Source organism: Trematomus bernacchii, unplaced genomic scaffold (assembly GCF_902827165.1).
Source record: "Trematomus bernacchii unplaced genomic scaffold, fTreBer1.1, whole genome shotgun sequence".
NCBI classification, from domain to species: Eukaryota; Metazoa; Chordata; class Actinopteri; order Perciformes; family Nototheniidae; genus Trematomus; species Trematomus bernacchii.
In genome coordinates, this window is record NW_022987698.1 from 9,128,773 (window position 1) to 9,154,856 (window position 26,084).

The 26,084-nt window shown below is 39.5% G+C and overlaps 2 protein-coding genes across 2 annotated transcripts; one reads left to right on the forward strand and one right to left on the reverse strand.

Annotated features, from left to right (window-relative positions):
- Positions 1-1,982: 1,982 nt before the first annotated feature.
- On the reverse strand, positions 1,983-24,548 carry rtf2 (replication termination factor 2). Its single transcript, XM_034138794.1, has 9 exons — positions 24,397-24,548; positions 23,849-23,943; positions 20,308-20,401; positions 20,054-20,193; positions 19,618-19,696; positions 5,172-5,282; positions 4,481-4,535; positions 3,698-3,769; positions 1,983-3,210 (listed from the first exon to the last, which is right to left on the reverse strand). Exons 1-9 carry the CDS (start codon positions 24,463-24,465, stop codon positions 3,023-3,025), a joined length of 903 nt encoding a protein of 300 aa, XP_033994685.1. The 5' UTR covers positions 24,466-24,548; the 3' UTR covers positions 1,983-3,022.
- Positions 9,026-14,716, forward strand: gcnt7 (glucosaminyl (N-acetyl) transferase family member 7). The gene is made up of 5 exons (XM_034138793.1): positions 9,026-9,827; positions 11,028-11,280; positions 11,378-12,116; positions 13,440-13,535; positions 14,035-14,716. The coding sequence occupies exons 2-5, from the start codon at positions 11,074-11,076 to the stop codon at positions 14,274-14,276; spliced, it is 1,284 nt and encodes a 427-aa protein (XP_033994684.1). The 5' UTR covers positions 9,026-9,827; positions 11,028-11,073; the 3' UTR covers positions 14,277-14,716.
- Positions 24,549-26,084: the final 1,536 nt, after the last annotated feature.

The following is a 26,084-nucleotide window of genomic DNA, read 5'->3' on the forward strand; positions in this document are numbered from 1 at the left end:
GGCCTAAAATGGCTCTTGTTATCTGATCTCCCAAATACTTTGGCTTAAACTATAGAACACATCAAAGTGTCTTCACTATGCGGTTAAGAATGTAGTTTACATATCTTCCTCTGAGAAAATATTCTCACCTCTCTGATCGGTAGCTCGGACACCTGCCATAAAACAAAGCCTTATCAAACTACAGTTTCAGATCATTAGGAAATATAAGAGGAACAATTGTGCCTGTCGAAGGCTATATTCAAGATTTGATGTTTCAGAAAAACATATTAATTCACAGTTTAATGTATATGACTATTATGTCTTTGTTGTTAACAGGCTGTATTAACCATTTTGTGTTTCTTGAAAAATAAAATGACGGAAAATTGAAAAACATGGGGCCTATAACTAAATATAGAGGCCTATTTCAAACTTGTTTTTTAGGCCATAACATTCCTCCTGCATGTGATTGGTAAATGTATCTGAAGAATCATCTCAGATCAGAAACATATCTGGTGCTCCCCAAGAAATTAAGGGGTCACTTCAAGCCAATTATTTGAAATATATATAAGACAAACGAAAGGGCTGTTAGTAACGAAATAAACCATTTTCTTTGCACAGGAGCAAAGGCATTTTCAACAAGAAGTCGATTACAAAATACATTGAATTAGAAAACAAACATGTTTTTATTATTTCGAGAGCATTATTTCTTTGTGAACCAAATATTCAATGATCTACCGTGCGCAAAGATATACATCAGCACACAGAAAAACATGTCATGGGCTGCTGTCGGGTGGAGACAGAAGGACGCAGTGTTTATTTGATTTTTTTGGCTACAAAGATTGGATTATTTATGGTGTAATTTACATTTAATGAGAAGCAGGCGGACTACTCTTTGTATGATCGTTATACACCCAGCGACCAGTCTGTACATTGAGAGGAGGTCCTGGAGAAGACTCTGCTGCCGCCTGGTGGCCAAACCCCCACATTACCAAATGTTTGTGTTCAGTTTGACTTGAGATCGATTTTATCTTAACTCTTATAAACAGGAAAATATTCATATACTGATGTACGGGACTGAGGTATACAATCAAAGTACTTCTACAGTATTTGAGTATTACTACTTGACACTTATGTTTCTGCAAAGGCAATATAATGCACTGTTACATCCACTACATACATTTTACAGTGAACACAATCACATTGTTTTGCAACTGTAATATACCCATTACACATGCACGCATCAGCAATGATATTCCCTTAAAGTGGCATCCACTACCCTGTCATTGAAAAATCAGGAATATACAATTTGATCATTATTATCGTATTCAAAAGTTCGACTACTGCACACGAGGCATTCTCAGTGTTTAAGTTGGAAATGTAAAGTGTTCACATCACACTTATTTAAATTGCATATTGGGCCAGGATTGAATTCTAAACTTGTTTATGTCAACTGGTCCTGCTCATGTACATTTACATGGTTTAATTTTGATGCATTTAAATAGGTTTGGATACACTGTTACCAGCACCACTGGGCTATTTAACGAAAAGCAGCTGTTTTGATCTCCTGTCACCTCAGACGACAGGAGTGGACATCTGTAAGAGACTGTATGTGTGGCAGCAACCAAGCAACCGGTTTGTTCTGTTTTAGGAATATGTATGGTGTTAGATGCTGCCAGCTGGGCGTCTTGATTAACAGCCTGAACATTAAACTTCCTAGCAGGTGCGGTTTTCACACCTCCGGCTCCTACATGTAAACACATGTAAACACATGTAAACACATGTAAGCTGCTGTACATATGAGGAGCTTTTTATAGTTTGTTTTTGGTGTGAATTTTCCCTTGGAGGCCACTGCAGGGAGTTGTTGCCACTTACGTCATCGCAGGTAATGATTGCTCTTTCTTGCACACAGAGCATTGTGTAACCATTCCCTATATCACAGGCAAAACACATTACAGTGAATTTGACTTGTAATACAGGCTGCAAAAATACACAGTGAGAAAAAATCAAATTAATCGGATTGAATAACATTTATTTTGCTTGTTACATGCAGGAAAAAAAACATGTTGTCTAAAAGCCAACAAGAAGAACACATTTTGAAACCCCTAAAAAAAAGAAATGTCTGAAGAAGGCATGGACATTTTAATTTGCTAGATTTTCCAATAAACTGGAGCAAAAACATTTAAAATGTTGAAGCTTGTTATGCTGAAGAGTGAAGAGGATCACAGAGCTAATATAATGTTATAATGTTATTGTCATGCTATACTAGTTGTGTGGGTCTTTTTATGTGTCAGTTGTGATTTGAAAGTATCAGAAGTTTCAATTAAGAAGGAAGATGCCTTTAACTTTATTTACGTATTAAAGTAATTTTTAACCAACTTTTAAAGATATAAAATAAAACGTAAAATGAATACAATTACTTAAATGTCAACTGCTATGAATGTGGGCAAAGTTTAAACTGATAGAACTTTTAAGGAAGAGGTGGTGAAAATGACCTAATGGTTTTAATTTATTTAAAAAATATAAACTTAATAACACAGCAGGACCTGCTTTAAAGATGGAGACCTTTTGAAGTGTTTTGCACTAATTGGAGAGTGAATTCAAGCCTATATACAGAACCTGCCTCGACTTATTCAATCCTGTAGAGATCACTCTGAAAAGCTCCACTAGGAGACAGCAGAGCGACAGAGATGATAAAGTCAGCTAAGCATCAATCCTCAGAGCACCTGTGACAAAGGACACGAGGATCCTGGGTAATACATGGGGGAGGAAAGTTACAAAACACATAGCCTGAACAGCTTTGGGAGCTATTAGCAAAATGTTCACAACATGTAAACACTGGGCTACTGGGGATTGAAGGGACGAGTGGGAACTGAGTCTGACTTTTGGGGCCATTATTACAGGTCATTTGGGTAATGAGCGTGTGTCTGTGTGATGTGTCTGTGTGATGCTGCTGGGTGTGTAGAACTATCAGTAATGGGTCTGTAATGGGTCGCATTATGTGGAGCAATCTAAAAACGGTGACCTTTGCTGTGAGTGATAGCTTCTAGAAGTGATACGGGGTGTGGGTGACCCAGTTGGATGTCTGAGCTTTTGTTCGCTTGGCAGAGCTGTGGGTGGTGAACAAGGATTTGAAGACCTCTGATTTCTCTGTCATTTCCTGGACGGACCTCTTGCTGGCGGCAGATTTAGACAATTTGGAGCCTTCAGTGGAGCTGGAGGTTCCGGCCACATCTGGTGGTAAAATGGCAAAAGAATGATAACTTATTAAAATAGTGGTAATATCCTCTTTACCCATTCTTAAACCATTAGTTGTTGCATTGTTCTGATACAGTTTTATATTTTTTCTTTTATAATCAGCAAATTATCTAACTGGAGTGATATTTATTAACTCAACATATAGCGGAAAAACGGATGTGTTAGAAGAACAGGCTAGCTGGGCACTCTGTTTCTTAGTTCAAACTCAACTCCAGTAAAAGTAAGCCTTTTTGTTTGTTTTTCTGACACCTAGCCCATGTTTTATTAAATGTTCTTTAGTGTTTAAAGTACTTTTTGAAAACATAACCTGATGGCCAGCTCATTATACAAACTACAATATTATCCTTCTATTGTACAACAATTCTGACCAGAAACCTAATGTGTTAAACGGTTCTCTTTCAGAATGACTGAATAACACGTTGTCTGTGTGAAGTATTTATCAAAGAATCCTGTGGGTTTCTACCTGACTGGCTGCTTTCACCATCAGTTTGTAGAGAGCTCTCCGTTCCATCCACTTCAGGATCTTTGGTGTCGTCTGCGGTGAGAAACAAGAGTCAGACACAGAACTGCATTGCATTTTTCATTCAAATAAGCTGACTACGATTAAGGAAAATCCGAGTCAGTTATATATATATAATAAATAAAAACGTAAAACAAATTATAAACGTGTGCATGATTTTTTTCCCCCATTTATTTATTGCATGAGCCCATGTATCTACGTGGAGAAAATAGCTTGTAATGATGAGCTGTTTCTTGCAATCTAAAATAAGCAGGGAGAGAAAATAACTACTTTTTCTTTTGTTCCATTGAAACTTCTGAATTGAGTAACAAATATAAACATCAAATGTTTGAGGTGAGAGCCCTGTGCAGTTCTGGAGAACAAAACAGGATACCGCACCTATGTGCACAGAACACTGACTTCCTGTAAAACCCCCTCAAAAGAAAGTCTCCAAAAACCTGTAATACCTATAGACTGAAGTAGTTAGTAGATGATTAAAAAATATGATTTATTATCATTATGGTGTAACATTGTGCAGTCATTCTCACACAGTATGTACATGTTTAATCCAGTGGTATGTACTGCAATGTCAGGTGAGGTGTGCGTTTGATTAACCCAGCCAAGTCCACCCATGCAAAGCCTTATCCAAATAGAGAAGTAAAGGTTTTGATAGCTGCTTGGTTTTGTTTATCTAAATGCTTAACAGATTTGCTTTAACATGATGGCTCCTCCAGGATTCACACAAACCTTTTGACTCTGATGGTGTGGCCACTGTTTCAGCTGCTTTGCTCTTCTTTGATTTCTAAAACAGGAGAGATAATTCGATTAGAAAACATAACATTTTGTTGTTTATATTGAAGAATTGGTTTTAGAAAAGTACTGTATTTATGATCACATGATTCAGTTTACAAAAAAAAACAATACAAGTGACAAAGACTTTTCCAAAAGCTAATCACTCAAAAATACAAATGAAAATGTATACACCAAAAACCCACTCCATCCCATCATCATCGTGGATCAGCTGTAATTATGCTTCAAGGGTACCTATAATGTTTTATTGGGGTTTTCCCTTTCCTGTAGTGTGTTCTATAGGTTTTTGTGCATGTAAATAGTTTCCCACACACTCCCCACTTACATCACTATGTAACACTTGCGCTTCTATTGGATAGCGCTCTAACACATTGTACGTGATGGGCTAAGGGGGCGGGACATCTCTAAGCGTTGGACCAATCACAACAGAGTCTGCCAGCTAACCAATCAGAGCAGACTGGGCTCTGGTTTCAGACAGAGGGTGAAAAGAGGGGCTGCAGCACAGGCAGTATGAGAAAAATAAAAAGCTTCTAAACATTAAAGCATGGAGACATGTCACAGTAGAAGCACGGAATACAAATATGAACCTGAAGATTAGCATATTATGTCCTTTTTAAATGAAACCCACCTTAGTTTTGGCTTTGGCGCGCTTTTGTTCCATCTTCTCCCTCAGCTTCTCCCCCTCCTCCTTAGTGCCGTTGAGCACGACAAGATCCTCATCTTTAAACAAGTCCCCGCACTAAAACACAAAGATGGCAGACCAGGTAAGAGATGCTGGCAGTAGAGCTTCTAGTGGTGATATATCCTTATTGAAATCTGACAGGTAAGAAGAATGAATATTGAAGTCTGTATCATATTATAGGGTAATGAGTTTTATCTGAAGAAATGCTGAGGAACAAAGCTAGTTGTGATGAGTATTTATAAAAAATGTGTTTACGAATGAAATGTTATATTATCAGGATAAACACTTATTAGTGAGGCTATTCATTTTTCTACATGACTTATTATTTAAACATGTATGTGTTTAAAAGGTCTCCTATTATGTAATTTGTAGGCATATATTATGGGTCTCATATATAAAAATATAAAAAACATGTCTATGATGTGTTTTGCTCAAAATACAAACAGATCATGCATTTTAGACATCCCTCATATCCCTCTGTTTTAGCCCTGTTATGGCGCATTTCCACTACAGCGCGAAGCTCGCTTTAAGCGTGCCGTGCCCGGCCCGTTTTTGGTTGCGTTTCCACTTGGCGTAGTTCCGGCTAGCGGGTACTATTTCACAGTTTTTCTGGACCCATAAAATCGAGGTTCTTTCCGGGCCAACAACCAGGCTGAGTCGGGCTGAGTATGCTAAACTAGAGAGAGAATCGCTGGCAAGGGGGCTACAACTACAACAAGATGAACATATTTGACCGTGATTTAATTGTAATACACGTTTCAAAATGATGCCGAAGTAACAACATACTGATACCGGTTAGTAAAAACCATGAATTAATGCTTTGACAAGTCTGCAGACAGACGGCAGGCAAAAAACCTTTTAAAATGCGTGTTTTCTGAATGGAGATTGGCTAAGCTAACGTTGTATAAGCTCCGACCGACCACACTCACAACAACGGCCTACAGACATAAATAAACCAGCGACTGTACTCGCCATGACACAGGCAGTCTGTGGTTTGTACTTGTTTAACTTTTGTCTAGTTTCTGAACAGATATGAGGAGCTGTGAGCTCTGAGTGCTAACAGCTAACGGCTGATGTTTTTCTGGGGTGCTCACTGAAGATGACGTCACGGCTCCGCCTACACTGCGTTACTATAGATACTACCCCAGCTACTAAACTGTAATGGAAACGCAGCATAAAGTGAGCCAGTCCTAACAAGGCCTAGCCATACCGAGCGAGGCCCTGTAGTGGAAATGCGCCATTAGAGAACTGCAGGTTCGGGGTCCTTAGCTTGAAAAAAAGAGGAGGGGGAGCTAATGCCTGCCCTTAATTCTACCAGAGATAAAGCTAAATGCTGTCGTGATTAAATGCCATATAATGTTCCAAACCACATCAAGGATTATTTCTGAAACAGTCTGGCGCTCAAATGCTTTTTCTCTTGCGGGTTTACCACAAGGTGAGTACCTTTTTATATTGTTCAGCTTCTTTGACACATGCTCTCTCCAGTACAGGTTAGCTCTGAGTGTTAGCGATGCTTGCTAATGTAAACAAAGACCATATTACGTCCAAAACAGTCGGGCATTGTTTCGGATAGCAACTTTCTGATAGTGCCGTGGGTCCGCATTTCCTATATTACGTCATATCGGACGCAAATCTGGATCAGCTCCGTTGTACCCCCGTTTTTAGAGATGTGGGTACGGAGGAAAAGAGAGAGGGTTGTATTTTCTGACGCTGCGTGAGTTCCCTGACACACCGGGGACACGTATTCATGTATAAAAGACATCAAAGAGTGCATTTTGCATGATAGGAGACCTTTAATGTATTGCTATTTTGTGGAAAGTAATTTGACCAGCACATTGGTGTCTATGAATGTGAGTAAATTATGCTTTTCTTTTGACAGCAGTTTCAGCCACCGGGTGGATTTATTTATAAATGGTAGGTGGAGGAGGGGCTGCAGAAACCATTGTTCAGTGTTGAGGTTTGTTCTGGAAATGTTGCAAGAAACCCCACAAACGTCATTCCTGCCTTGACAATGGCCTACTTCCCTGACTCAGAATGGCTCTAGTTACTTCTTTCATTTGTTTTGTTAACAGCATTTCCCTGCACTGCATAGAGAAGTACTTCATATTAGTTTAATTTCATTGTCTTAACCTTTAACTCACACATAAATCCTCAACTTATATGTCTGTTTTATTCAATACTGTAGCAAATGTAAATTAAATGATGTATTTAGAAATAGACAGTATATTTGGTTGTTAGATTAAAGACGGTTTTCTATAAAGAGGTTAACCAATTCCTAAAAGGCATCATCCGAATAGATCTACCCACCATGTGTAAATCTCTGTAAAACACACGAGCTCATAACATGAATACTTAGGAGTCCAGAAACCACGCTTTAACAAACGTTAGGTGCTATCCAGATAAGGAGATGTTGTTCTACTTTGACTAGCATAGCAGTGCTTTGTTTATCCAGCTTGATGACAAATGTTTCAAATGGTGAGGTACCTGTGGTAATAATCCATCCATACACTGGAGTGGAAAATAGTCAAATGGCTATTTCAAAACAAAACATAGTGCTGAGAACCTTAATGATAGCAATTATGAAAGATTAACTCTCAGTTCTTCCAACCACATCCTTTCCCTTCTCATTGTATTTGCATGCAAGTGCTGCCTTTGAATCACTTGAGAGTAAAAGCCAAGCTCAGAACACAGCAAAGCAGATGGAAACGTGCACATTCAAATTCAGATGGAGTCAGATTGACATACACAAATCGATTAATGGAAAATGGGGTTGCAGCAATTATTTACCAAAGAATGTAACCAGCCACATGTTGTCTAATGAACTGACTTAAAATGAATGGTACCAATGGACCAGTGCATTATAGGGCATCTCGCAAGAAACAAACCCTACCACAGAGTACTGTGTTTTGCTGAATTATAAACATGTTTGTTGTTCTGAATTACGGATGTTAACTTTTCAAATGTGTTTCACCTTCGCATGTTAATTCAACACTTAAATGGTAAATGTGTTACTGTTTTTCATTCAGTTTCTGAATATCTAACAGGATTGAGACATAGAGACTTGAGGGTCAGGTCACTTCTGAATGATCTCACTTAAAAACAATCATTAAAACTCTTTTGCATATCTCCTGGCTAGGCAATAGTACAAGGATTGACTTTAAAGGTCACCTATTATGCTAAATCCACTTGTTCATGTCTTTTATACATAAACATGTGTCCCCTCTGTGTAAAGAGATTCTGAACATTTCAGGAAAAAAGATTCGCTCACTTTTTGTCCTGATCCATTTCTATAAAAACCTGTCTGAAAATGAGCTGATTTTTTGGCCACTTTATGAAGTCATAACGATTTTTAGGCTTGTGTAACCATTAGCCAATAACCAACCAATGTAACCCCCCCCCCCCCCCTTATCACCTGAATCTCCTCCTAGAGCACCATTGTGTTCTTTTTAACCAAATATCTCTCAGAGGGGAGAGGCTCCTTATTTTCATCTAAAGTAACAGACAGAGAATCAGCACTTTTGAAACAGGGCTGAAACAGAGGGGATTATGGGATGCTACAATCGAATGTATTTCGAGCCAGACATGTTTTGTATATAACTAAGACCTATAATATATTGATGAACAACTGTATAATAGGGGACCTTTAAGAATAAACTATAATCCATAATTTTTGTTTCATTTAAAAAAAATCCAACATTAACACACTATTACTGTAACAGAAATATTAAACCCCTGAGTAACCAGCAGGGGATCTATTGTGCTGCTGTAATGCAGGCTCAGTGGGTGTGAGCTCCAGCCATGCGCTCTGCTAACACAAGAGGGATAATCTCAGAAGCTGACCAAGCAGCAAACAAACTGTGGGTGCTGCTCTGAAGTCAGTCACTCTGCTGTCGCTGCTACCACACAGGACACAGGCTGCTAGTGAGCTGAGATCCGTATCATCAGGAAGATAAGACAAGTCAGCGAGAACTGCAGAGCTAAACCAGCTACTGGACAGAAAAGCTGCCATCAAATCTAAACTCTAATGAGGAAGTGGATTTAATTCTCATTTGAGAGGAAAGAAGAAACCAACCCAAGTTTTGAGGAATAAAGAATAACCAAAAGGACAAAATGCAAGATATCAGTGAGTAGGAAGCCGTATGGGGGAGGAGAGTGGAAAAACCGTAGGGAGAGAGTGCGTTTCAGTGTGTTCCAGTGTGTCAGGTGTGTGCATGGGTGTTACTGCGGGTAACCATGCAGGGACGGAGCTCGTCTCGTGGGAATGTGGGGGAGAGACTTAATCAGCAATGAATACAACAACAGAAAAATAATATTCATATGTAAAGCCCTCTGTCGCACCGTCTCAAGCTCAGAGAGCACATCTTACTGCTCTGTACCAAACGATCCTGTCAGTCAAGTTCAGCTCAGACATATAAACAGACACTCTGACTACTGCTACAACTACAAATACTACTACTGCTGCTGACGATAATGAAGACTTGTGTTCTCCACCGGACTCTTGAATGGATTGGAGTAACCTTTTTGCGAACAATGATCAGAGGAGGCACTGATGTCTAATGTTTTACTTCTTCGCCCTACGGACTAGTCTGAACTTCATCAAAGGTAAATAAATCACCTTGTCCTATCTTTGTCATTCTGTCTTTACAGCTGTAATCTGCCTGTGTCCGTGTTTGTGTTGCATTGATAAACTTTAGATGTAGATCTGGTCATCAAATCGTAATATAACAATTTAATCCAACAATGATTGTTAGAAATGTGTTTATTATCTAACGTACAGATCAAGGAAAAGGCTCTTATTACATGCAGGTTTGTAGATGTGTTTTCAAATCACATTGTCAGTGAAGAAAGGCGTGTGTGGGCTTGACATGTCGACAGAATATCTGAAACTTCCATTTTCCATGGCTGCACCCCCCATGGATATCTTTGTCTTGTGTGGTGTTATCCAGAACCACAGGGCTTAAACAGCAAGGGGCCTCAAGTGACCAAGCTTCACTGATAGGGAATAAGAATAGTCTTCAGAGGCATTGTCTCTCGGCTACTCAATGGAGAACATTCTGCATTGGCAACCGCCCAAATGCTCACTGGTTTAACCAAAACCAAATGTTCAGTTGTTTCATCCTATTTCACTATTTGAAACTGCGCAATTTTGAGTAAAACCTAATAAAAAAAGATTATTTCAATAAAGACACAGGAAGGAGCAAATTGTCGCTAACTTTCATAAGGAACACAAACCAAACAAAGGCAAAACAATGCTTGGCACAGGCAAAGCAAGCTTGATATCAAGTATCCTCATATCTTTCAAAGATGTTGTATGATTGATTATGGCTATCGGTTTCACCTTGAATATGTTACTCCTAAAATAATAGCATGTTTTTATTAAAGCAGCGACTGCTTTCAGTATTGCTAAACGAAACGTTAATTGTTTTATGACTGAATGAATATTAATCTTTCAAATAAAAACTATAACCAGAATTAGATTGTTATTATTACTTGATATTTGAGCAATTATTAAATGTATACCATCAACCACATGATCATTTCCACTTAGTTCAAAAGAAAATCCTAGCAGGGATGAAAACATTCATATCAAACTACTTTTAAATGTTGTTTCAGAAAGAGACATTGTGTTGCCAGTTATGTCTCATATACTTGTTAATAATAGACGTAATACAATAATATACTAAACTTAATTTCTTGATCTAAAAACTGTCTTCATCAATTAGTGCTAACCTACATATCTAACCCCGTTTAACACCCCTCAGGGTCCTCAGCGCAATAACCAATCGGATGTCTTTTTTGCAGGAGTTGAATCTGTGGTGGCGTTTGGATACGGTGAAGCAGGTCTATTATGCACCAGCTAGAGGGGACAAAATGCAGCTTCCTGTTGTGCCTGGGGATGAGTATTATCATCTGTTCAGTTATTTACATGAGGACCAGGGTGCCAACAGAGCCCAAGGTGTTAGAGCCTCCAAGTTGCAGGTCCTTCTCCACTGAATGTAAAGCTTTGCTGCCCAGCATGGAGGAGGGAGTGGAGAGGTACCGGCGTGACTGCCAGGTAGGTTTAATACATATAGTATACAGACAAATGATACTGAAGAGTAATTTTAAAGTATTTTTGGATGTTAATATACCTATTTTGTTTCCGTTTACAGTTAGAAAGCTACATTATGAATAGTCGCATGCAGTGTTCTAACTTGACCAGAGACCTACACTTCATCACAAAACCTCTCAGTCGTGAGGAGGAGGACTACCCTTTAGCATTCATTGTGACCGTTCACAAGGAGCTGGAGCTATTTGTGCGCCTGTTACGCGCCATTTACATGCCACAAAATGTGTACTGCATTCATGTTGATAATAAGGCTTCAGTGGAGTACCAGGCGGCTGTACTGAAGCTTGTCAGCTGCTTTAAAAATACCTTCCTCTCCAGCCAAAGAGAGACAGTGACATACGCTGGCTTTTCCCGCCTTCAAGCGGATATAAACTGCATGAAGGATTTATCAAAGTCCAAGATAGGCTGGAGGAAGGTGGTGAATCTGTGTGGACAGGATTTCCCCGTCAAAAGCAACCTGGAACTAGTGCGGTACATGCAGAGCAAACAGTGGAGGGACAGGAACATGACGCCTGGGGTCAAGCAGCCTGAGTCTATGAAGCACAGGACTCAGCTCCAGCACAGGGAGATAGTAGGCTCACATGTAGCTACAAGATTTAGACTGAAGAAAGGTCCTCCTCCACACAATCTGCCAGTGTATTTTGGAACGGCCTACTATGCTCTCACAAGGGCTTTTGTAGACTTTGTTCTGGAAAGCCCAAAAGCCCAGGACCTCTTGGAGTGGTCCAAAGACACGTTCAGTCCAGACGAGCACTACTGGGTGACACTCAACCACATCAAAGGTAAACTGCCTGCTTGAAATGGATACACGTACTGGAAATGTATGCAGCATAAATCCATATTTATCTATAAATTATTAACTAGTGTGATTGTGATGTTTAAGCAAATAATGACATGAGCTACAAAAACAGAATCAATTTAACAAGTTCAAACAGCATATTTGATCCTTAATGGTTTTACTCAGGCTCAGTGACTGTGCTTTTATGGCAGGACCTTTTGTAGGAAGTTAGCCTGAGCTGGAAAGATTATCAGTTCAAGTCGAAAATACCGTATAAAATATAAAAGTTTTAAAATGCTGGCAAAAAGATTAACAGGCTTTTTTTTGGCCACCAAAGTTAAATGAAAATGTTTTAAAAACACTACCAACTTAAAAAGAAGGCAACAATGTTTTCTCGAATCATCTTATGTGAATCATGCATGTCATTTATCTTCCAAGGACAACCACAGCATATAAATTTATTATAATCATCATCGTTTAAAAAAACAATGTGATCAATAACAAAAAATGTCATGATTAATATTTATATTAGGCATCAATAATGTTAATGGGTCCTATCTCATTCCGTACATTAACACCCTTGTTTGCTGTCATGACTCATTTCTGAGTCATAATTACATTTACGGTAAACTCAATTGACAATTTGCATGTTACGCAACAACACATAAAGCACATGAGAAATGAGGAACTACTGCTAATGGTCATTACCAAGGAACTGAAATGAGTCTCCGGTTGATCCTAAAAAGGCTGCTTCAAATGGGCTTATTTCCTCTTTTGGTAACATGATTGACCCAAGGTAGAGGATTCTATTTTCAGAAAGAGATTCCTTGGAAGAACGAGAGAGAAAAAAGCCATCTCTTAATCTCTAACTATTAAACTGAACGAATATTTATCTTGATTATGTTGTTAATATGTTGGCAGTTTCTTATAAAACGTTCATTCATTTTCACATTATTTAGCATTGCTAGTGTAAAAATAAGAACGTCTTTGTATTGTCTTGTTTTATGATCTTTATAGGGATGTATTTACGTTTAAAAAAGTATCCCTAATGCTTTCCATAGAAAAACGTAGCATAGTGGCTGTACTGTTTAATCGTAGGTTGGAAGTATAACTATACATGTTAATGAGGAAGGATAAGCCACACAAAAGATGTCAATTAACTTCCACTTTTGATAAAAGAGCAGCAAAAAGCCACTTCCCTAATATTTTTATTTGGAAAGCATCCAGGACCATCTCCCACTCAGTGGATGTGACCGGGTAGGGTAAACCTTTTAATGTAATTTGGTCACATAATTATAATTCATTTTGTCTGGTTATTTGTTTGAAGAAGTCCCAGGCAGCCACATTGATGGAGGTTGGGAGGGAGACATCCGGGCAATCAAGTGGAGAGATCAAGAGGGAAGAGTACACAACGGCTGCAAAGGTACAGTACAGACGGTCATGTATATTAATGAGGAACTATGTTATTGATTCATAACTGTACCAACGCACTTATCTGTGATCTGGATTCAATTCTACTAGTCTTGTTCAACTGTGTATTGGGAATGTTTGATACTTTGTAAATATGAATGTGATTTACAAACAAATTATCATATTAGTGGATTGCTGTAGCCAATCTTACTAAAACACATGACACTTGTTCCTTTTAACATTGTCCTACTTCATACTTTATCCTCTATCTTTATTTTGACATAAACATTGTGTGCTTTCTGCGTTTGTTTGGCTCCAGACAGGATTAAAAGGACTGTGTTCTGGTTAAGGCAACACAGATTCAACTAAGAAAAGACGATAAGAAAACAAATAGGAGGGTTTATTTAATATGACCTTGCCTTGAGGTTGAGTCTGTTTTTCATGACATTATATAAGGTTAAAGATTAGAAGTATTATGTTTGTAATTATTAGGTTTGATGTGGTTTTTCCAGGGCATTATGTACGAGACATCTGTATCTATGGAGTGGAAGACCTGCCGTGGATCGTCAACAGGAACAGCATGTTTGCCAATAAGTTTGAGAGTAACACGTTTCCTGAGGCCCTGGACTGCCTGGAGCAGTGGCACAGGAACAAGGTCGTGAACCAGACTACTGTTCCCATCGAGGCCTCCTGGCTGCTGGCCACACAGAGCAACTCAAGCAGCAGCTACTTCAACAGCATTGCTGGAGCATGAAGTCGCTGTTGGTGTCCTCAACGAAAGAGTGGCTACATTTAGGTCAAATTAATTACACCCGTTTAGTGGCTATGAACGGCAAAAATGTGGGCAGAAACAACTGAAATGACGATAATGCGTTGACAACTTCCTCTGCATCGCAGTTACTGTTCACTGACATGGGTTACTTTTTTTAAGTCATAAAAGATATTGTCAACAAAATGATCGAAGCAATATTTAAACATATTTAAGTAAAACATGTATTTATTCTTATTTAAGTATAAAACAATTTAACAAATTCTATCCGAGACAACTGCACTATACAATTGGTTGAATAAACTGCTGAATATGAATTTCATATTGTTTAACTTCATTTATAGTTCATTGTGTTGCCATGAAAATAACTAGTGTATTTCATTTGTTTACTAATTAAAGAGTAGCAGGTGTAAACGAATAAATAATTTTTTTTTAAAAAACATCCTTCCTCTCTTTTCAAATAAAAACCAAGCGATATGAAAGTGGCTCTTTGAGGCTGTGTTCTATCCAAACAATATGTTAAGATTGGTATGCTAACATGCGAACAATGACAATGTTGACACGATATGAGAGGCTCTTTGATGTGCGTCTCAGTTAAGCGTCCTAGAACACTAACAGTTGCTAAAACAAAATAAACAAGGTTAAGGGAACAGGTGGAAGATGGATGCGAAGCAGGAAATCTACTGTACAGTTATCAAATGTATTGAAATAAAGCATCTCTTCATCTGCAAAAAGAGAGGAGACGAGAGAGACAAGGCCTGTTCTCAATGTTCACCATATGACTTGCATGTGTTAAAGATTACTAGGATAAATGCAAAAGTGGCTCTCTAAATGTGACAAAAGATAAAAACATCAAAAGGATATCACTTTTAAAAATACTGGTCCAAAATGTGTCTGTGAGATTTCCATCAGTTGTTTTTTCTTGGCAAGTGTATTTTGACTCCATCCAATTCAAAAACACAACCATCCTCACCAGGTGTACAGATATCATGGTTTAAAAAGTGTTAAAAGGGTACAGATAAGAGCAGTCTTGCTGCACACACACAGTATGTGGCAATTGTTAATTTGATCATTATTTGAAAAGCTCATCAGTTATTTTTCTGGTTCATTTAAATGCTATAATGCTGCCAATGTATATATGCATGCCGTTTGTTATCAGTTTTAATATTATGCTTAGTATCATAACTCTGTTCTCATTCCTCACTGTAACTGATACCACTCTTATTCTTCAAACCCTAGTCTACACTATGCTGGCCAAATTTGAGTTTCAATAAGAATCAGGCAAAGTCTGCCTAAATGTCAGTGGCTATAAATACAACCAATTGTGTACTTCCTTATAAGTCTATCAGAGCCGAAATCTGTGCTCACAGAGTCAGTTTCCCACAAGAGGCACTGCAAGTTGTCTTATGGTCTATTTCTGGTAAAGTCAAAGAACTGATCTGTGCCAAGATGTTTTCACTTCTACAGAAAGCACAACAGCAACTAGATATGATCTGCTCTCTGCTAACTTGCAATAGCCTTAGCATGAGAAACTGACCATAACTTTAAAAAAGCCAGGCCCTCAAATACTTCATAGGCCTGCTTTTGATTCCCATGTTGCTGCATAATGAATATTTGCAGGAAATGGCTAGTAAACAGTAAAACTGTCTCGATAGACATTTACTGAGATAGTGGCCACAGTTTCCGATGACAAAATAATGCCAAATAGATTACCCAAACTTTATACCTAACATGAAAGGGGCAACATAATGCATATATAATTGAACTTCTGCCATATTAGTAAAACAATCCATCAATAATATAGTGCCAAATCAGAGTAGGCTCTCTGCTTTCTTTTGTACTTCAATGGGATTTGTAGGAGGTAGCCTACAGTCTTTGCAAATAACAGTGTTTTATTGGCTACGGCAATTTTAGCTATGCTGTCATTTAGCATAACTGCCCTTCTGAACCAAATCAACAACAAATATTCTTGGACTTTCAAGCAATATTATTGTTAATGCTGCTACTTTTGTTATACTGTTGAGTACAAGTTATGAAGTACATTTTTGCTGACATTTAGGATTACCTATAACAAACTTTCACACGGAACTGATAGGATATTCTATTTGTAACATAAGCCTGTAATACATAAGCAAAATTATAAACTGCAGACATAAAAAAATGAAGTCTCCCAAGGTTTACGTTTACTGATTTGGACTATCAAACATTTTGACACTTCTGAGAGTTCTAAATACCTTAAATAATGTATATAAAAGTGTTTTATTTTAGGCTGCAACAATTTTCTTTAGAGCTGAAACATTGTATACAACCAGTGACCAACAAATCGTATACTTCAGAATTGTAACACACATTTGTACCCATCTAAGCAACAGATTGTGCATCTGGAACCATGCCAATGCCAGACAGCTATTGTGTTATCTGCACTGATACAAATGATGCTTATTTACCAAGCATTAGCCGTAAGAGAACATTTTGTATGAATCAAAGAAGCAAAAATACTGCCAAACAGTGAGAGATCGGTCAGTGTATGTTTTGGTCATTGGATTTTCTTTTCACAAATGGAAATTCAAAAACAAAAAACGACTGGATATTTGATTTTCGTTTTCAAATTGAAAAACCAAAATTGAAATACAAGGCGTTTTTCTTTATCACGGTCAAAAAGGGATTTACTAAACTTAAAAAACGGGATGGTTTTCATTTTCTACTTCTCAAAACAAAAAATAAAATCACTAGAAAACAGAAACAAAAAAACCCCCCATTTTTTCATATTCTGCTACCGGAAGTTGTCTTTCAAAATAAGAGCGCAGATGAGGACGGTCAATCCGTGTATCTACGGTCCATTTGTTTTCACAACGAAAACAGCCAAGACACATATTGAGCCCAGAAAATGAATGTTATTAAGGGCTGTAAATATAATAGGCCTATGTCTAAAATGGACAACATTGTTAGGAGATTTAAACTATACAGCGATTCTGCACTGCGGTCAGCTCAGCCGTCTCTCGAGTTTGTTATAATGTTTTCTGCCATTAGTTCTTCGTGAGATCAATCCTGTTGGACTCAGTAGGCTAGTAGTGAAACTACTCCCACAAATACTATGAAGTACTTACTGTGTACTCTTTGAGTAATCCTCTGTCAATGTCCCCTCTTGAGAACAAGAATGCATGTTTCTCTGCTATTTTGAATCAGCGTTAAAACACCTTTCTTCATGAGACTGATATTGTTGGACAGAGTATTTTAAGAGGATGGTAGACATGATATCAGCAATACTTCCAGTCAGTACTCCGGTAGCAGCATTTTTACACCTTGGAACTTCTTTAGAGACTGGCCTGGATAGGCTACTATGGAGGGGACTCTGACAGAGGATTACTCACAAAGTACACAGTAAAAGTGCTTTATTTTATTTCTGGTAGTGTAGCACCCATAAGGTTGAGGTTGTCTACCTGCACATGCATGTTTATACCACAAGGGGGCAGATCACCTGATGGTTCATCATTGTTTTATGCTGGAGATGAACAGAAGAAGTGTCTGTGTGTTGTGCTTTGAGATCGTTTGAGATGCTGACATCTTGCACATGTGCCTTGTGGAAGTTAATAAATGAACGTTTTCTACACCTATAATACCCTTACGGTCTGAGTGGTGTAACAGTAGCAGTCAAATTAGTACAGAGTCCAACAGTGTCAGTTTTATTAAGAACTTGTGGACAAAAATATTTGTATCACTCATTGAATATAGCAGGAAAAAAAATGAAGAGCAGCTGATTTGAAAAATCAAACTCGAGAGACGGCTGAGGTGACCAGGTGCCAGAAAGCCACAAGTGGGACAGAGCTCTGTCCCACTTGTGGCACAAACATACTCTAGAGTTTTTTACCAAAAGTTCTTAATAAAACTGACACTGTTGGACTCGGTACTAGTTTGACTGCTACCAGAAATGAAATGAAGTACTTTTACTGTGTACTTTTTGAGTAATCCTCTGTCAGAGTCCCCTCCATAGTAGCCTACATAATGTATGTTTATCTGCTATCTTTGATGAGTGATAAAAAGACAATTTTACCATTAGTTCTTAATGAAATTGATACTGTTTGACTTTGTATTAGTTAGCCTACTACTACAATACATTGAAGTAATTTTACTCTTTACTTTTTGAGAAATCCTCTGTCAAAGTCCCCTGCTGAGAACAAAATCAAGCCACTTCTGCTCTAGAGTATGTTTGTGTGGGACAATGTGGCCCGTGGGACATGTAAATGCAATGTCGACGCGTGAACTGTCAACGGGGGTGGAGAGACACTATGGACGCTCGTGAACTGTCAGCGGGGGGGGGGGGGTACACTGTGAACCTCTGTCGCTGTCAGCGCAACTTACATGATGCCGTTTAAAACCATAGACTGTATATATAAAGTTTAAAACATATAATAATAAAGGGCGGTGCCGGCCGTCAGCGAACCGAGCCGGCCTTTCTCCGCATCTGATTCATGTCATAAATCAGATTTTAGAAAAGCGTTTTAGCCAATCTAAATGAAATATGCGGGACATCGTCTCAATTTGCGGAACGCACCAAAAGTCGTGAAAATGCTGTGCAATACCGCACAAAGCGGGACATCTGGTCACCCAGACGGCTGAGTTGACCGCAGTGCAGAATCGCTGTATAGTTGAAATCTCCTAACAATGTTGTCCATTTTAGACATAGGCCTATTATATTTACAGCCCTTTATAACATTCATTTTCTGGGCTCAATATGTGTCTTGGCTGTTTTCGTTGTGAAAACAAATGGACCGTAGATTGTGATCGCTAAATTCCCCTTGTTTATAATAATCACAGTTCCTTCAACAGGATACTGTAGTGATTCAAAGTGTGATTTTAGCATAGCCTACAAGTGCTTTTGTTTTGAAATCACTTCCGTGAGTTTCGTCTGCGCTCTTATTGTGTAAGGTAACTTCCGGTAGCAGAATATGAAAAAACGGGGGGGTTTTTTGTTTCCGTTTTCTAGTGATTTTATTTTTTGTTTTGAGAAGTAGAAAATGAAAATCATCCCGTTTTTTAAGTTTAGTAAATCCCTTTTTGACCGTGATAAAGAAAAACGCCTTGTATTTCAATTTTGGTTTTTCAATTTGAAAATGAAAATCAAATATCCAGTCGTTTTTTGTTTTTGAATTTCCATTTGTGAAAAGAAAATCCAATGACCAAAACATACACTGACCGAGATCAGTGATGTAGAGGTTAAGCTGAAATATTAAACTGCATTAGGAAAATAAAAACAAACTAATGTCATAGTATCTTGGTCAGAAACTTGGAACAAAGTGACTGGGAAGAAAATAGCAACATCTCTCACCTTGTGGCAGATATCTGTCTTGATCTCTTTCAGGGCCCTGTCAGAAAAGACGCAGCCACAAGTCTGCAGGTAACAGAACCTAGGAATAGAAACATTCATGTATGTGATATTTTAAAAAGAATCTTAAACGATTTGGACATATTCTTCCACAAAATAAGGTGCATTCCTCTAACATTGTTTGAACAAAACATTTGAATTAAACGTTATACCGGTCAGGAGAACAGTGGCATCATGCCAAATATATAAACTTTATAAACAATGTGATCAAAAAATCTTTTAAATGTCATCTGATGTAAATGTAACCCTTGACTGACGATAGACTACAGTCACCCAGATGTCAAAGTTGATCTTTAAATCAAATGGATATAATAATCACAATAAAACACCAGTCTTTAATTATTCTTAGGATGTGGATCTTTTACTCTTTGTTTGTTACCTGTGCTTGCCATTCATCTCCAACCCAACAACAGGGCAAATGAACATGCCGCAGTGGAGGTCCTCATATACGTCTCCTTTAGTATTACTTCTCTCTCCCGCCCACTCAGGGTTATCAGTCAAATTCAGCTCCTTAATATCCTGCAGAGGAGATTGATAAACATGAAAAATGTGAATATGAAATCACCACAAATCCACACATGAGTCAACATATCATAGCTCTGAATTTGGGAGTTTAAAACAGTGTCAACATACCTTAATCCCACGGATGTGAGTAACAACCTCCATATTGGGTCTGTCAGCAGTCTTATCCAGAAGATATTCAATGATAGCATCTTTGTTGTAGAGTCTGAAACAAAACATGGACAGGACTTTAAGGTCATAGTGTGCTGCAGTAATTGAATCTTCTACAATAAGCTGAGTTGTTTGTGACACAAACCCTCACTGTCACATGATGATCATATTATTGGTGATGCGCCGGTGAAGATGGCCGCATCGTCTTTGTGCTCCTCTCCAACTTTGCCCATTTTCGTATTTTGTACATATTTCTTTTACTTTTGCCGTTTTACTTTTAACATGGTTCGCAACATGCTAGCCGACCGCACCTACTCTGCCATACAATATAGCAGAGAGGAACTTTTCCAATTGCGAAACTTCGTGGACAAAAATAACCCTCCGACAGACAATGGAGATTCACCATGGCTACCTGTTGCTGTTCTACCTGAGAGACGCAAGAAGAAGACAAAGCGAGGATGCCGGGCCGGGTTGCTGGTCAGACTGAGAAAACGTGAGAATCGGCCCCCTCTTCCGAGTATTCTTCTGGCTAATGTTCAATCCATTGAAAATAAGCTAGATGAACTCAGAAGCCGGATTGCTTTTCAACGGGACATTAAGAACTGTAACGTGTTAATTCTCACTGAGACTTGGCTCAACCCCGCTATCCCGGACTCCGCTATTGTCCCTGACGGATTCTCTATTTTTCGTCAGGACCGGACTGCTAACTCGGGGAAAAGTAAGGGAGGCGGTGTGTGTGTAATGACTAACAACAACTGGTGCTCAGATGTGAAGATTATTTCATCGGACTGTTCCGCACAGCTAGAGCACCTCATGATCTCATGTCGGGCCTTCCATCTGCCGAGGGAATTCACATCTGTTGTGATAACAGCAGTGTATATCCCGCCGCAGCCACTCGCCGACAACAACACGGCACTCGATCAGCTGTTTGGGTTTATTGATAAAACCGAGACTTCACGGCCAGATGCGGCGTTCGTTGTGGCCGGAGATTTCAACACCGCCAACATGAAGAAGGTTTTGCCAAAATATTACCAACACATCAACTTCCCGACGCGCGGGGGAAACATACTGGACCATGTTTATTCCCCTTTCCGGAATGGATATAAGGCTCTCCCTCGCCCTCCCTTCGGCAAATCAGACCATATCTCACTACTGTTGTTGCCTGCGTACAAGCAGAAACTTAAAAGGGACAGACCGATAACAAGGACAGTACAACGATGGAGCGAGGAGTCAGATTCAGCACTGCAGGATTGCTTTGCATCTACGGATTGGAGTGTGTTTGAGGACAATAACATCAACACACACACGGACACTGTCATCTGCTACATTGGGAAATGCATCGATGACGTGGTACCGAAGGTTTCTGTACGGACATTCCCAAATCAAAAGCCCTGGGTAAACGGTGAGGTGCGCGGCAAACTGAAAGCGCGCACTCTCGCGCACACAGCGGGAGATTTGGAGGAGTACAGGAAGTCTAGGTATGATCTCCGGAGAGCAATAAAAAATGCAAAGAGACAGTACAAAGAGAAGGTGGAATCTGACTTCAAAGGCTGTAACACTAGGAATATGTGGGCGGGACTAAGGACAATGACTGACTACAAAGGAGCAGCGGGGGGTGCTGCGGGAGTGTCTGCGTGCGCATCTCTCCCAGATGAGCTAAACAGTTTTTTTTGCACGCTTTGAGAGCAGCCAGGCTGTGGAGGTACAGAGGGACCAGGAGCTACACTGCCCTTTTGTTTTAAATAGGGCAGATGTGTGTAAATCCTTTAAAAGGGTTAACCCACACAAGGCTCCTGGACCTGATGGCATCCCTGGCCGTGTTCTCAGGGTGTGTGCAGTTCAGCTGGCAGAGGTGTTCACAGACATCTTCAACAGGTCCCTGCTGCAGTCTGTAGTCCCCACATGTCTTAAACACTCCACCATCATTCCTGTCCCCAAAAAGACAATCATCACCTGCCCCAACGACTACCGCCCAGTAGCACTCACCTCCATCATAATGAAGTGCTTTGAGCGGTTAGTCAAATTATTCATCACCTCCTCCCTCCCTGAATCTCTGGACCCCCTGCAGTTTGCCTACAGAGCAAACAGGTCCACAGACGACGCCATAGCCCTCACCCTCCACACTGCCCTCTCACACCTGGACCCGAAGAACAGGAACACATATGTGAGAATGCTGTTCATTGACTACAGTTCAGCATTCAACACCATTGTGCCCTCCAAGCTGGCCATCAAGCTCAGAGACCTCGGGCTCAACAGCGCCCTCTGCGACTGGATCCTGAACTTCCTGACGGGCAGACCCCAGGCAGTGCGGGTGGGAAATATCACATCCTCCACCCTGATTCTTAACACCGGTGCCCCTCAAGGCTGCGTGCTCAGCCCTCTCCTCTACTCCCTGTTCACCCACGACTGCGTGGCCACACACAGCTCCAACACCATCGTGAAGTTTGCTGATGACACGACCGTCATCGGCCAGATCACAGACGATGACGAGACGGCATACAGAGAGGAGGTCGAAAACCTGACATCTTGGTGCCAGGAGAACAACCTCCATCTCAACATCAGCAAAACAAAGGAGCTGATTGTGGACTACAGGAAGCAGCAGGGAGAGGGACACGCCCCCATCGCCATCAATGGGACTACGGTGGAGAGAGTCAAAAGCTTCAGGTTCCTTGGGGTCCACATCACTGAGGACCTGACATGGTCTCTTCACACCACCACCATCACCAAGAAAGCTCGACAGCGGCTCTTCTTCCTCCGCAGGTTGAGGAGGTTCAAAATGGATTCCAGGATACTCTGCAACTTCTACAGGTGCACGATAGAGAGTATCCTCACTGGCAGCATGACGGCCTGGTACGGCAGCTGCACCGACCTCGATCGTAAGGCTTTACAGAGGGTGGTGAAAACTGCACAGCACATCACCAGGACGGAGCTGCCATCCATGGAGGACCTTTACTCCCAGCGGCTCAGGAAGAAATCACTACGGATTATCAAAGACCCCCATCACCCCAGCCACAAACTGTTCTTTCTGTTGCCGTCTGGCAGACGTTACCGCAGCATCCGGGCAAGGACAAGAAGATTCGGAGACAGTTTCTTCCCGCGGGCAGTGAGACTGTTAAAAAATTGAACTGTTGAAACAACTTCAAACATTCAACTGCTACTCAGTAGTATGTATCTAATACCTAATATATATATATCATTCCAATAACTTGTATATAGACTCATACTGCACTATTCCACATCATAACTTTATTTCATTTTTATAACTATTATTATTTTTGTATTGCTCTTGCTCTTATTGTTATTATGTTATGTTATTATGTTGCATTGTTGGAGAAGCCTGTGACATAAGATTTTCAACTGCATAATTACTCTGTAGCTATGTCAGATTGACAATAAAGAACCTTGAACCTTGAACCTTGATGTAAAACACATGTCTCCGCAGTTGTATCTGGGCAAATTATTTCTGCCTGATTGACGACTAACAGAGAGAGCCAACTCTTACCTTCCCACCTCGCAGGAAACAATGGGGCGTCTGAGTTTCTCCTGGCTCAAGGCACAGTATTTCCATTTGGCAGCTCGCTCTGCATTTCTATCAACCTGGACACATTAAACAGGCATGTAAGAGCACACCGTACAACATATACACAAATAGCAGTTAACTATGAATTACCTATGTCTTAAGAATGTCAAGATTAAACATTTTAAACATGATATCATATATAAATGTAAGATAAATAACACGTAATGTAACCTACTATTACCAATAACGTAAGTGTTAAAAGCTAACGTTAGCTAGCTAGTTAGCTGTCGAGTAGTTAGCCAACCGTTGTGTCAAGCAACACAACGCCTCACAAGACACATTTATCAATTGTCGAAAACATCTTTACAAGTGGATTACTAACATAAGATAACTGAAAGTATCGCTTCAAATTGTTTTAATTACTATCTTAACAAATAGCCAAATGCTAGCCAGCGAACTGTTAGCAACCTAAAAACAGCCACATCGCGAACAGTTATTAACTTAACATAATAAAAATAAGCATTACACACCTTCTCAACTTTTTTGGGGCCTTTCACCAACTCGTGTCTTTTAGGAATCGTGCCACCATCACATCCCATCTTGAAAGATAAAGTTGAATCAAACGGTTAGCTTACTTTGGACAAAGCTACTAAGGCAGGAAGTTCCCAGCTTGTAAACAAACAACGAGAGCTCTCCAAAACTCGCGGGATGTGCGATTGATGTAATGTCGCCCTCTAGTGACTGAATGAACAAAATCTTCAGATGTATTTTATATCTTCAGCCACAGTGTGGAAGCATCACCCCAACTATTAGTAAACTTGTTTGCATTCAACAAGCAGCAGTCAATGAGAGCTGCCAGAGCAATTGGAAGCCAGTGGTTAGAATTGCACCATAAAATACAAATACAAATACAAATGAACAACAGAAATACACTAAAACACTAACTAATTATCCATAACGTTTAATAAAGCTTAGTCAGTCTCAGTTTGTCACCAGTACTTGTATTTGTTTTGTAAGCACAATACACTATTGTAGCCATGCATGTTAACAGGAAAAAACAACTTCACCCAGATGACTTCACTCGTTTACTGCCCATCCATCTATTAGACGTCAGCCATTAAACCCAGAACTAGTAAGTGACATTAGTCTGGCTTTCAGGCCTGTTGTCAGAGTGGTCTAAAGATGAAAGTTTCCTTGGAAGATGGTTCAATGAGTGCTAATTAGATCTGTTTCCTGTGCCTTGCAGGCTGCAGATTAGTTTACTATCGATGGCACTGTCCAAGAGCGACCATTAGTTTGGGGAATACCTCAGTGGAGACATCTCTGGCGGCATGACTGATAATCTGCAATGAAAAAAAAAACACTGAATAAAAACACAGCGTTTGACTTCATTTTGTATAGGAAAATAGATTTGAACCTCTTTAAACTCACCACACACAGACAGCTGCTAATGTGGTTCCTAAAATGTAGTAAAACTAACAAATATAAACATAAAAACATTTCTCCATGTTGCCTGTTGGTTCGATTGGTTCTTCCTGTAATTTATAAATTGTGTTATGTGTCTTATTGAATTTCCCCCCTTTCTCACACAGAGCTAAATGTTTAGTATGGATTTTCATTAGGGGCAATGGAGTAAAAGCACTGTTAGCAAACTATCTTTGAGAGAGTGGAGCGCCCCAGGCTGATAGTGCAAACCAACACCTCAGGAACACACAATGCACAAAGGCAACTGGACAAAAGGAGACGGGAACAATGGCCTTCTATCCCTGTCTTGCATGTTCTGCTGTTCCAAAACTTTAGAGCCAATAGAGATGTTTTTCCGTGATTTATAAAGGCTGATAATAAAACACACTACAAAGATCTCTTTAGAGGAAAGTTAGTCTTGGTAAAACAGTGACACATTGTTGTAATTTTCACACCAATTCAAGTTTCAGGTCAGTTCATCAAAACCAAAAAAACACAACTATAGAATCTAGACTATTTTGGCATGCCATACATTCCTCAGTTAAAGAGTCATGTGAGCTGGATAGATACAAAGTGGGAAGTTAATTGATGCTTATTTAATCTAGTGAAATAGTTAAGATATCACAGCTTCCATGAAACAGAGATACATGTATTGTGTGTTGATATCACATTGCAATTCATTTTAAAATGAATATGATCCTTAAGTATTCTCCGGCACTTAGAAAATGAGGCGGTTAAAAAATATATATTAGTA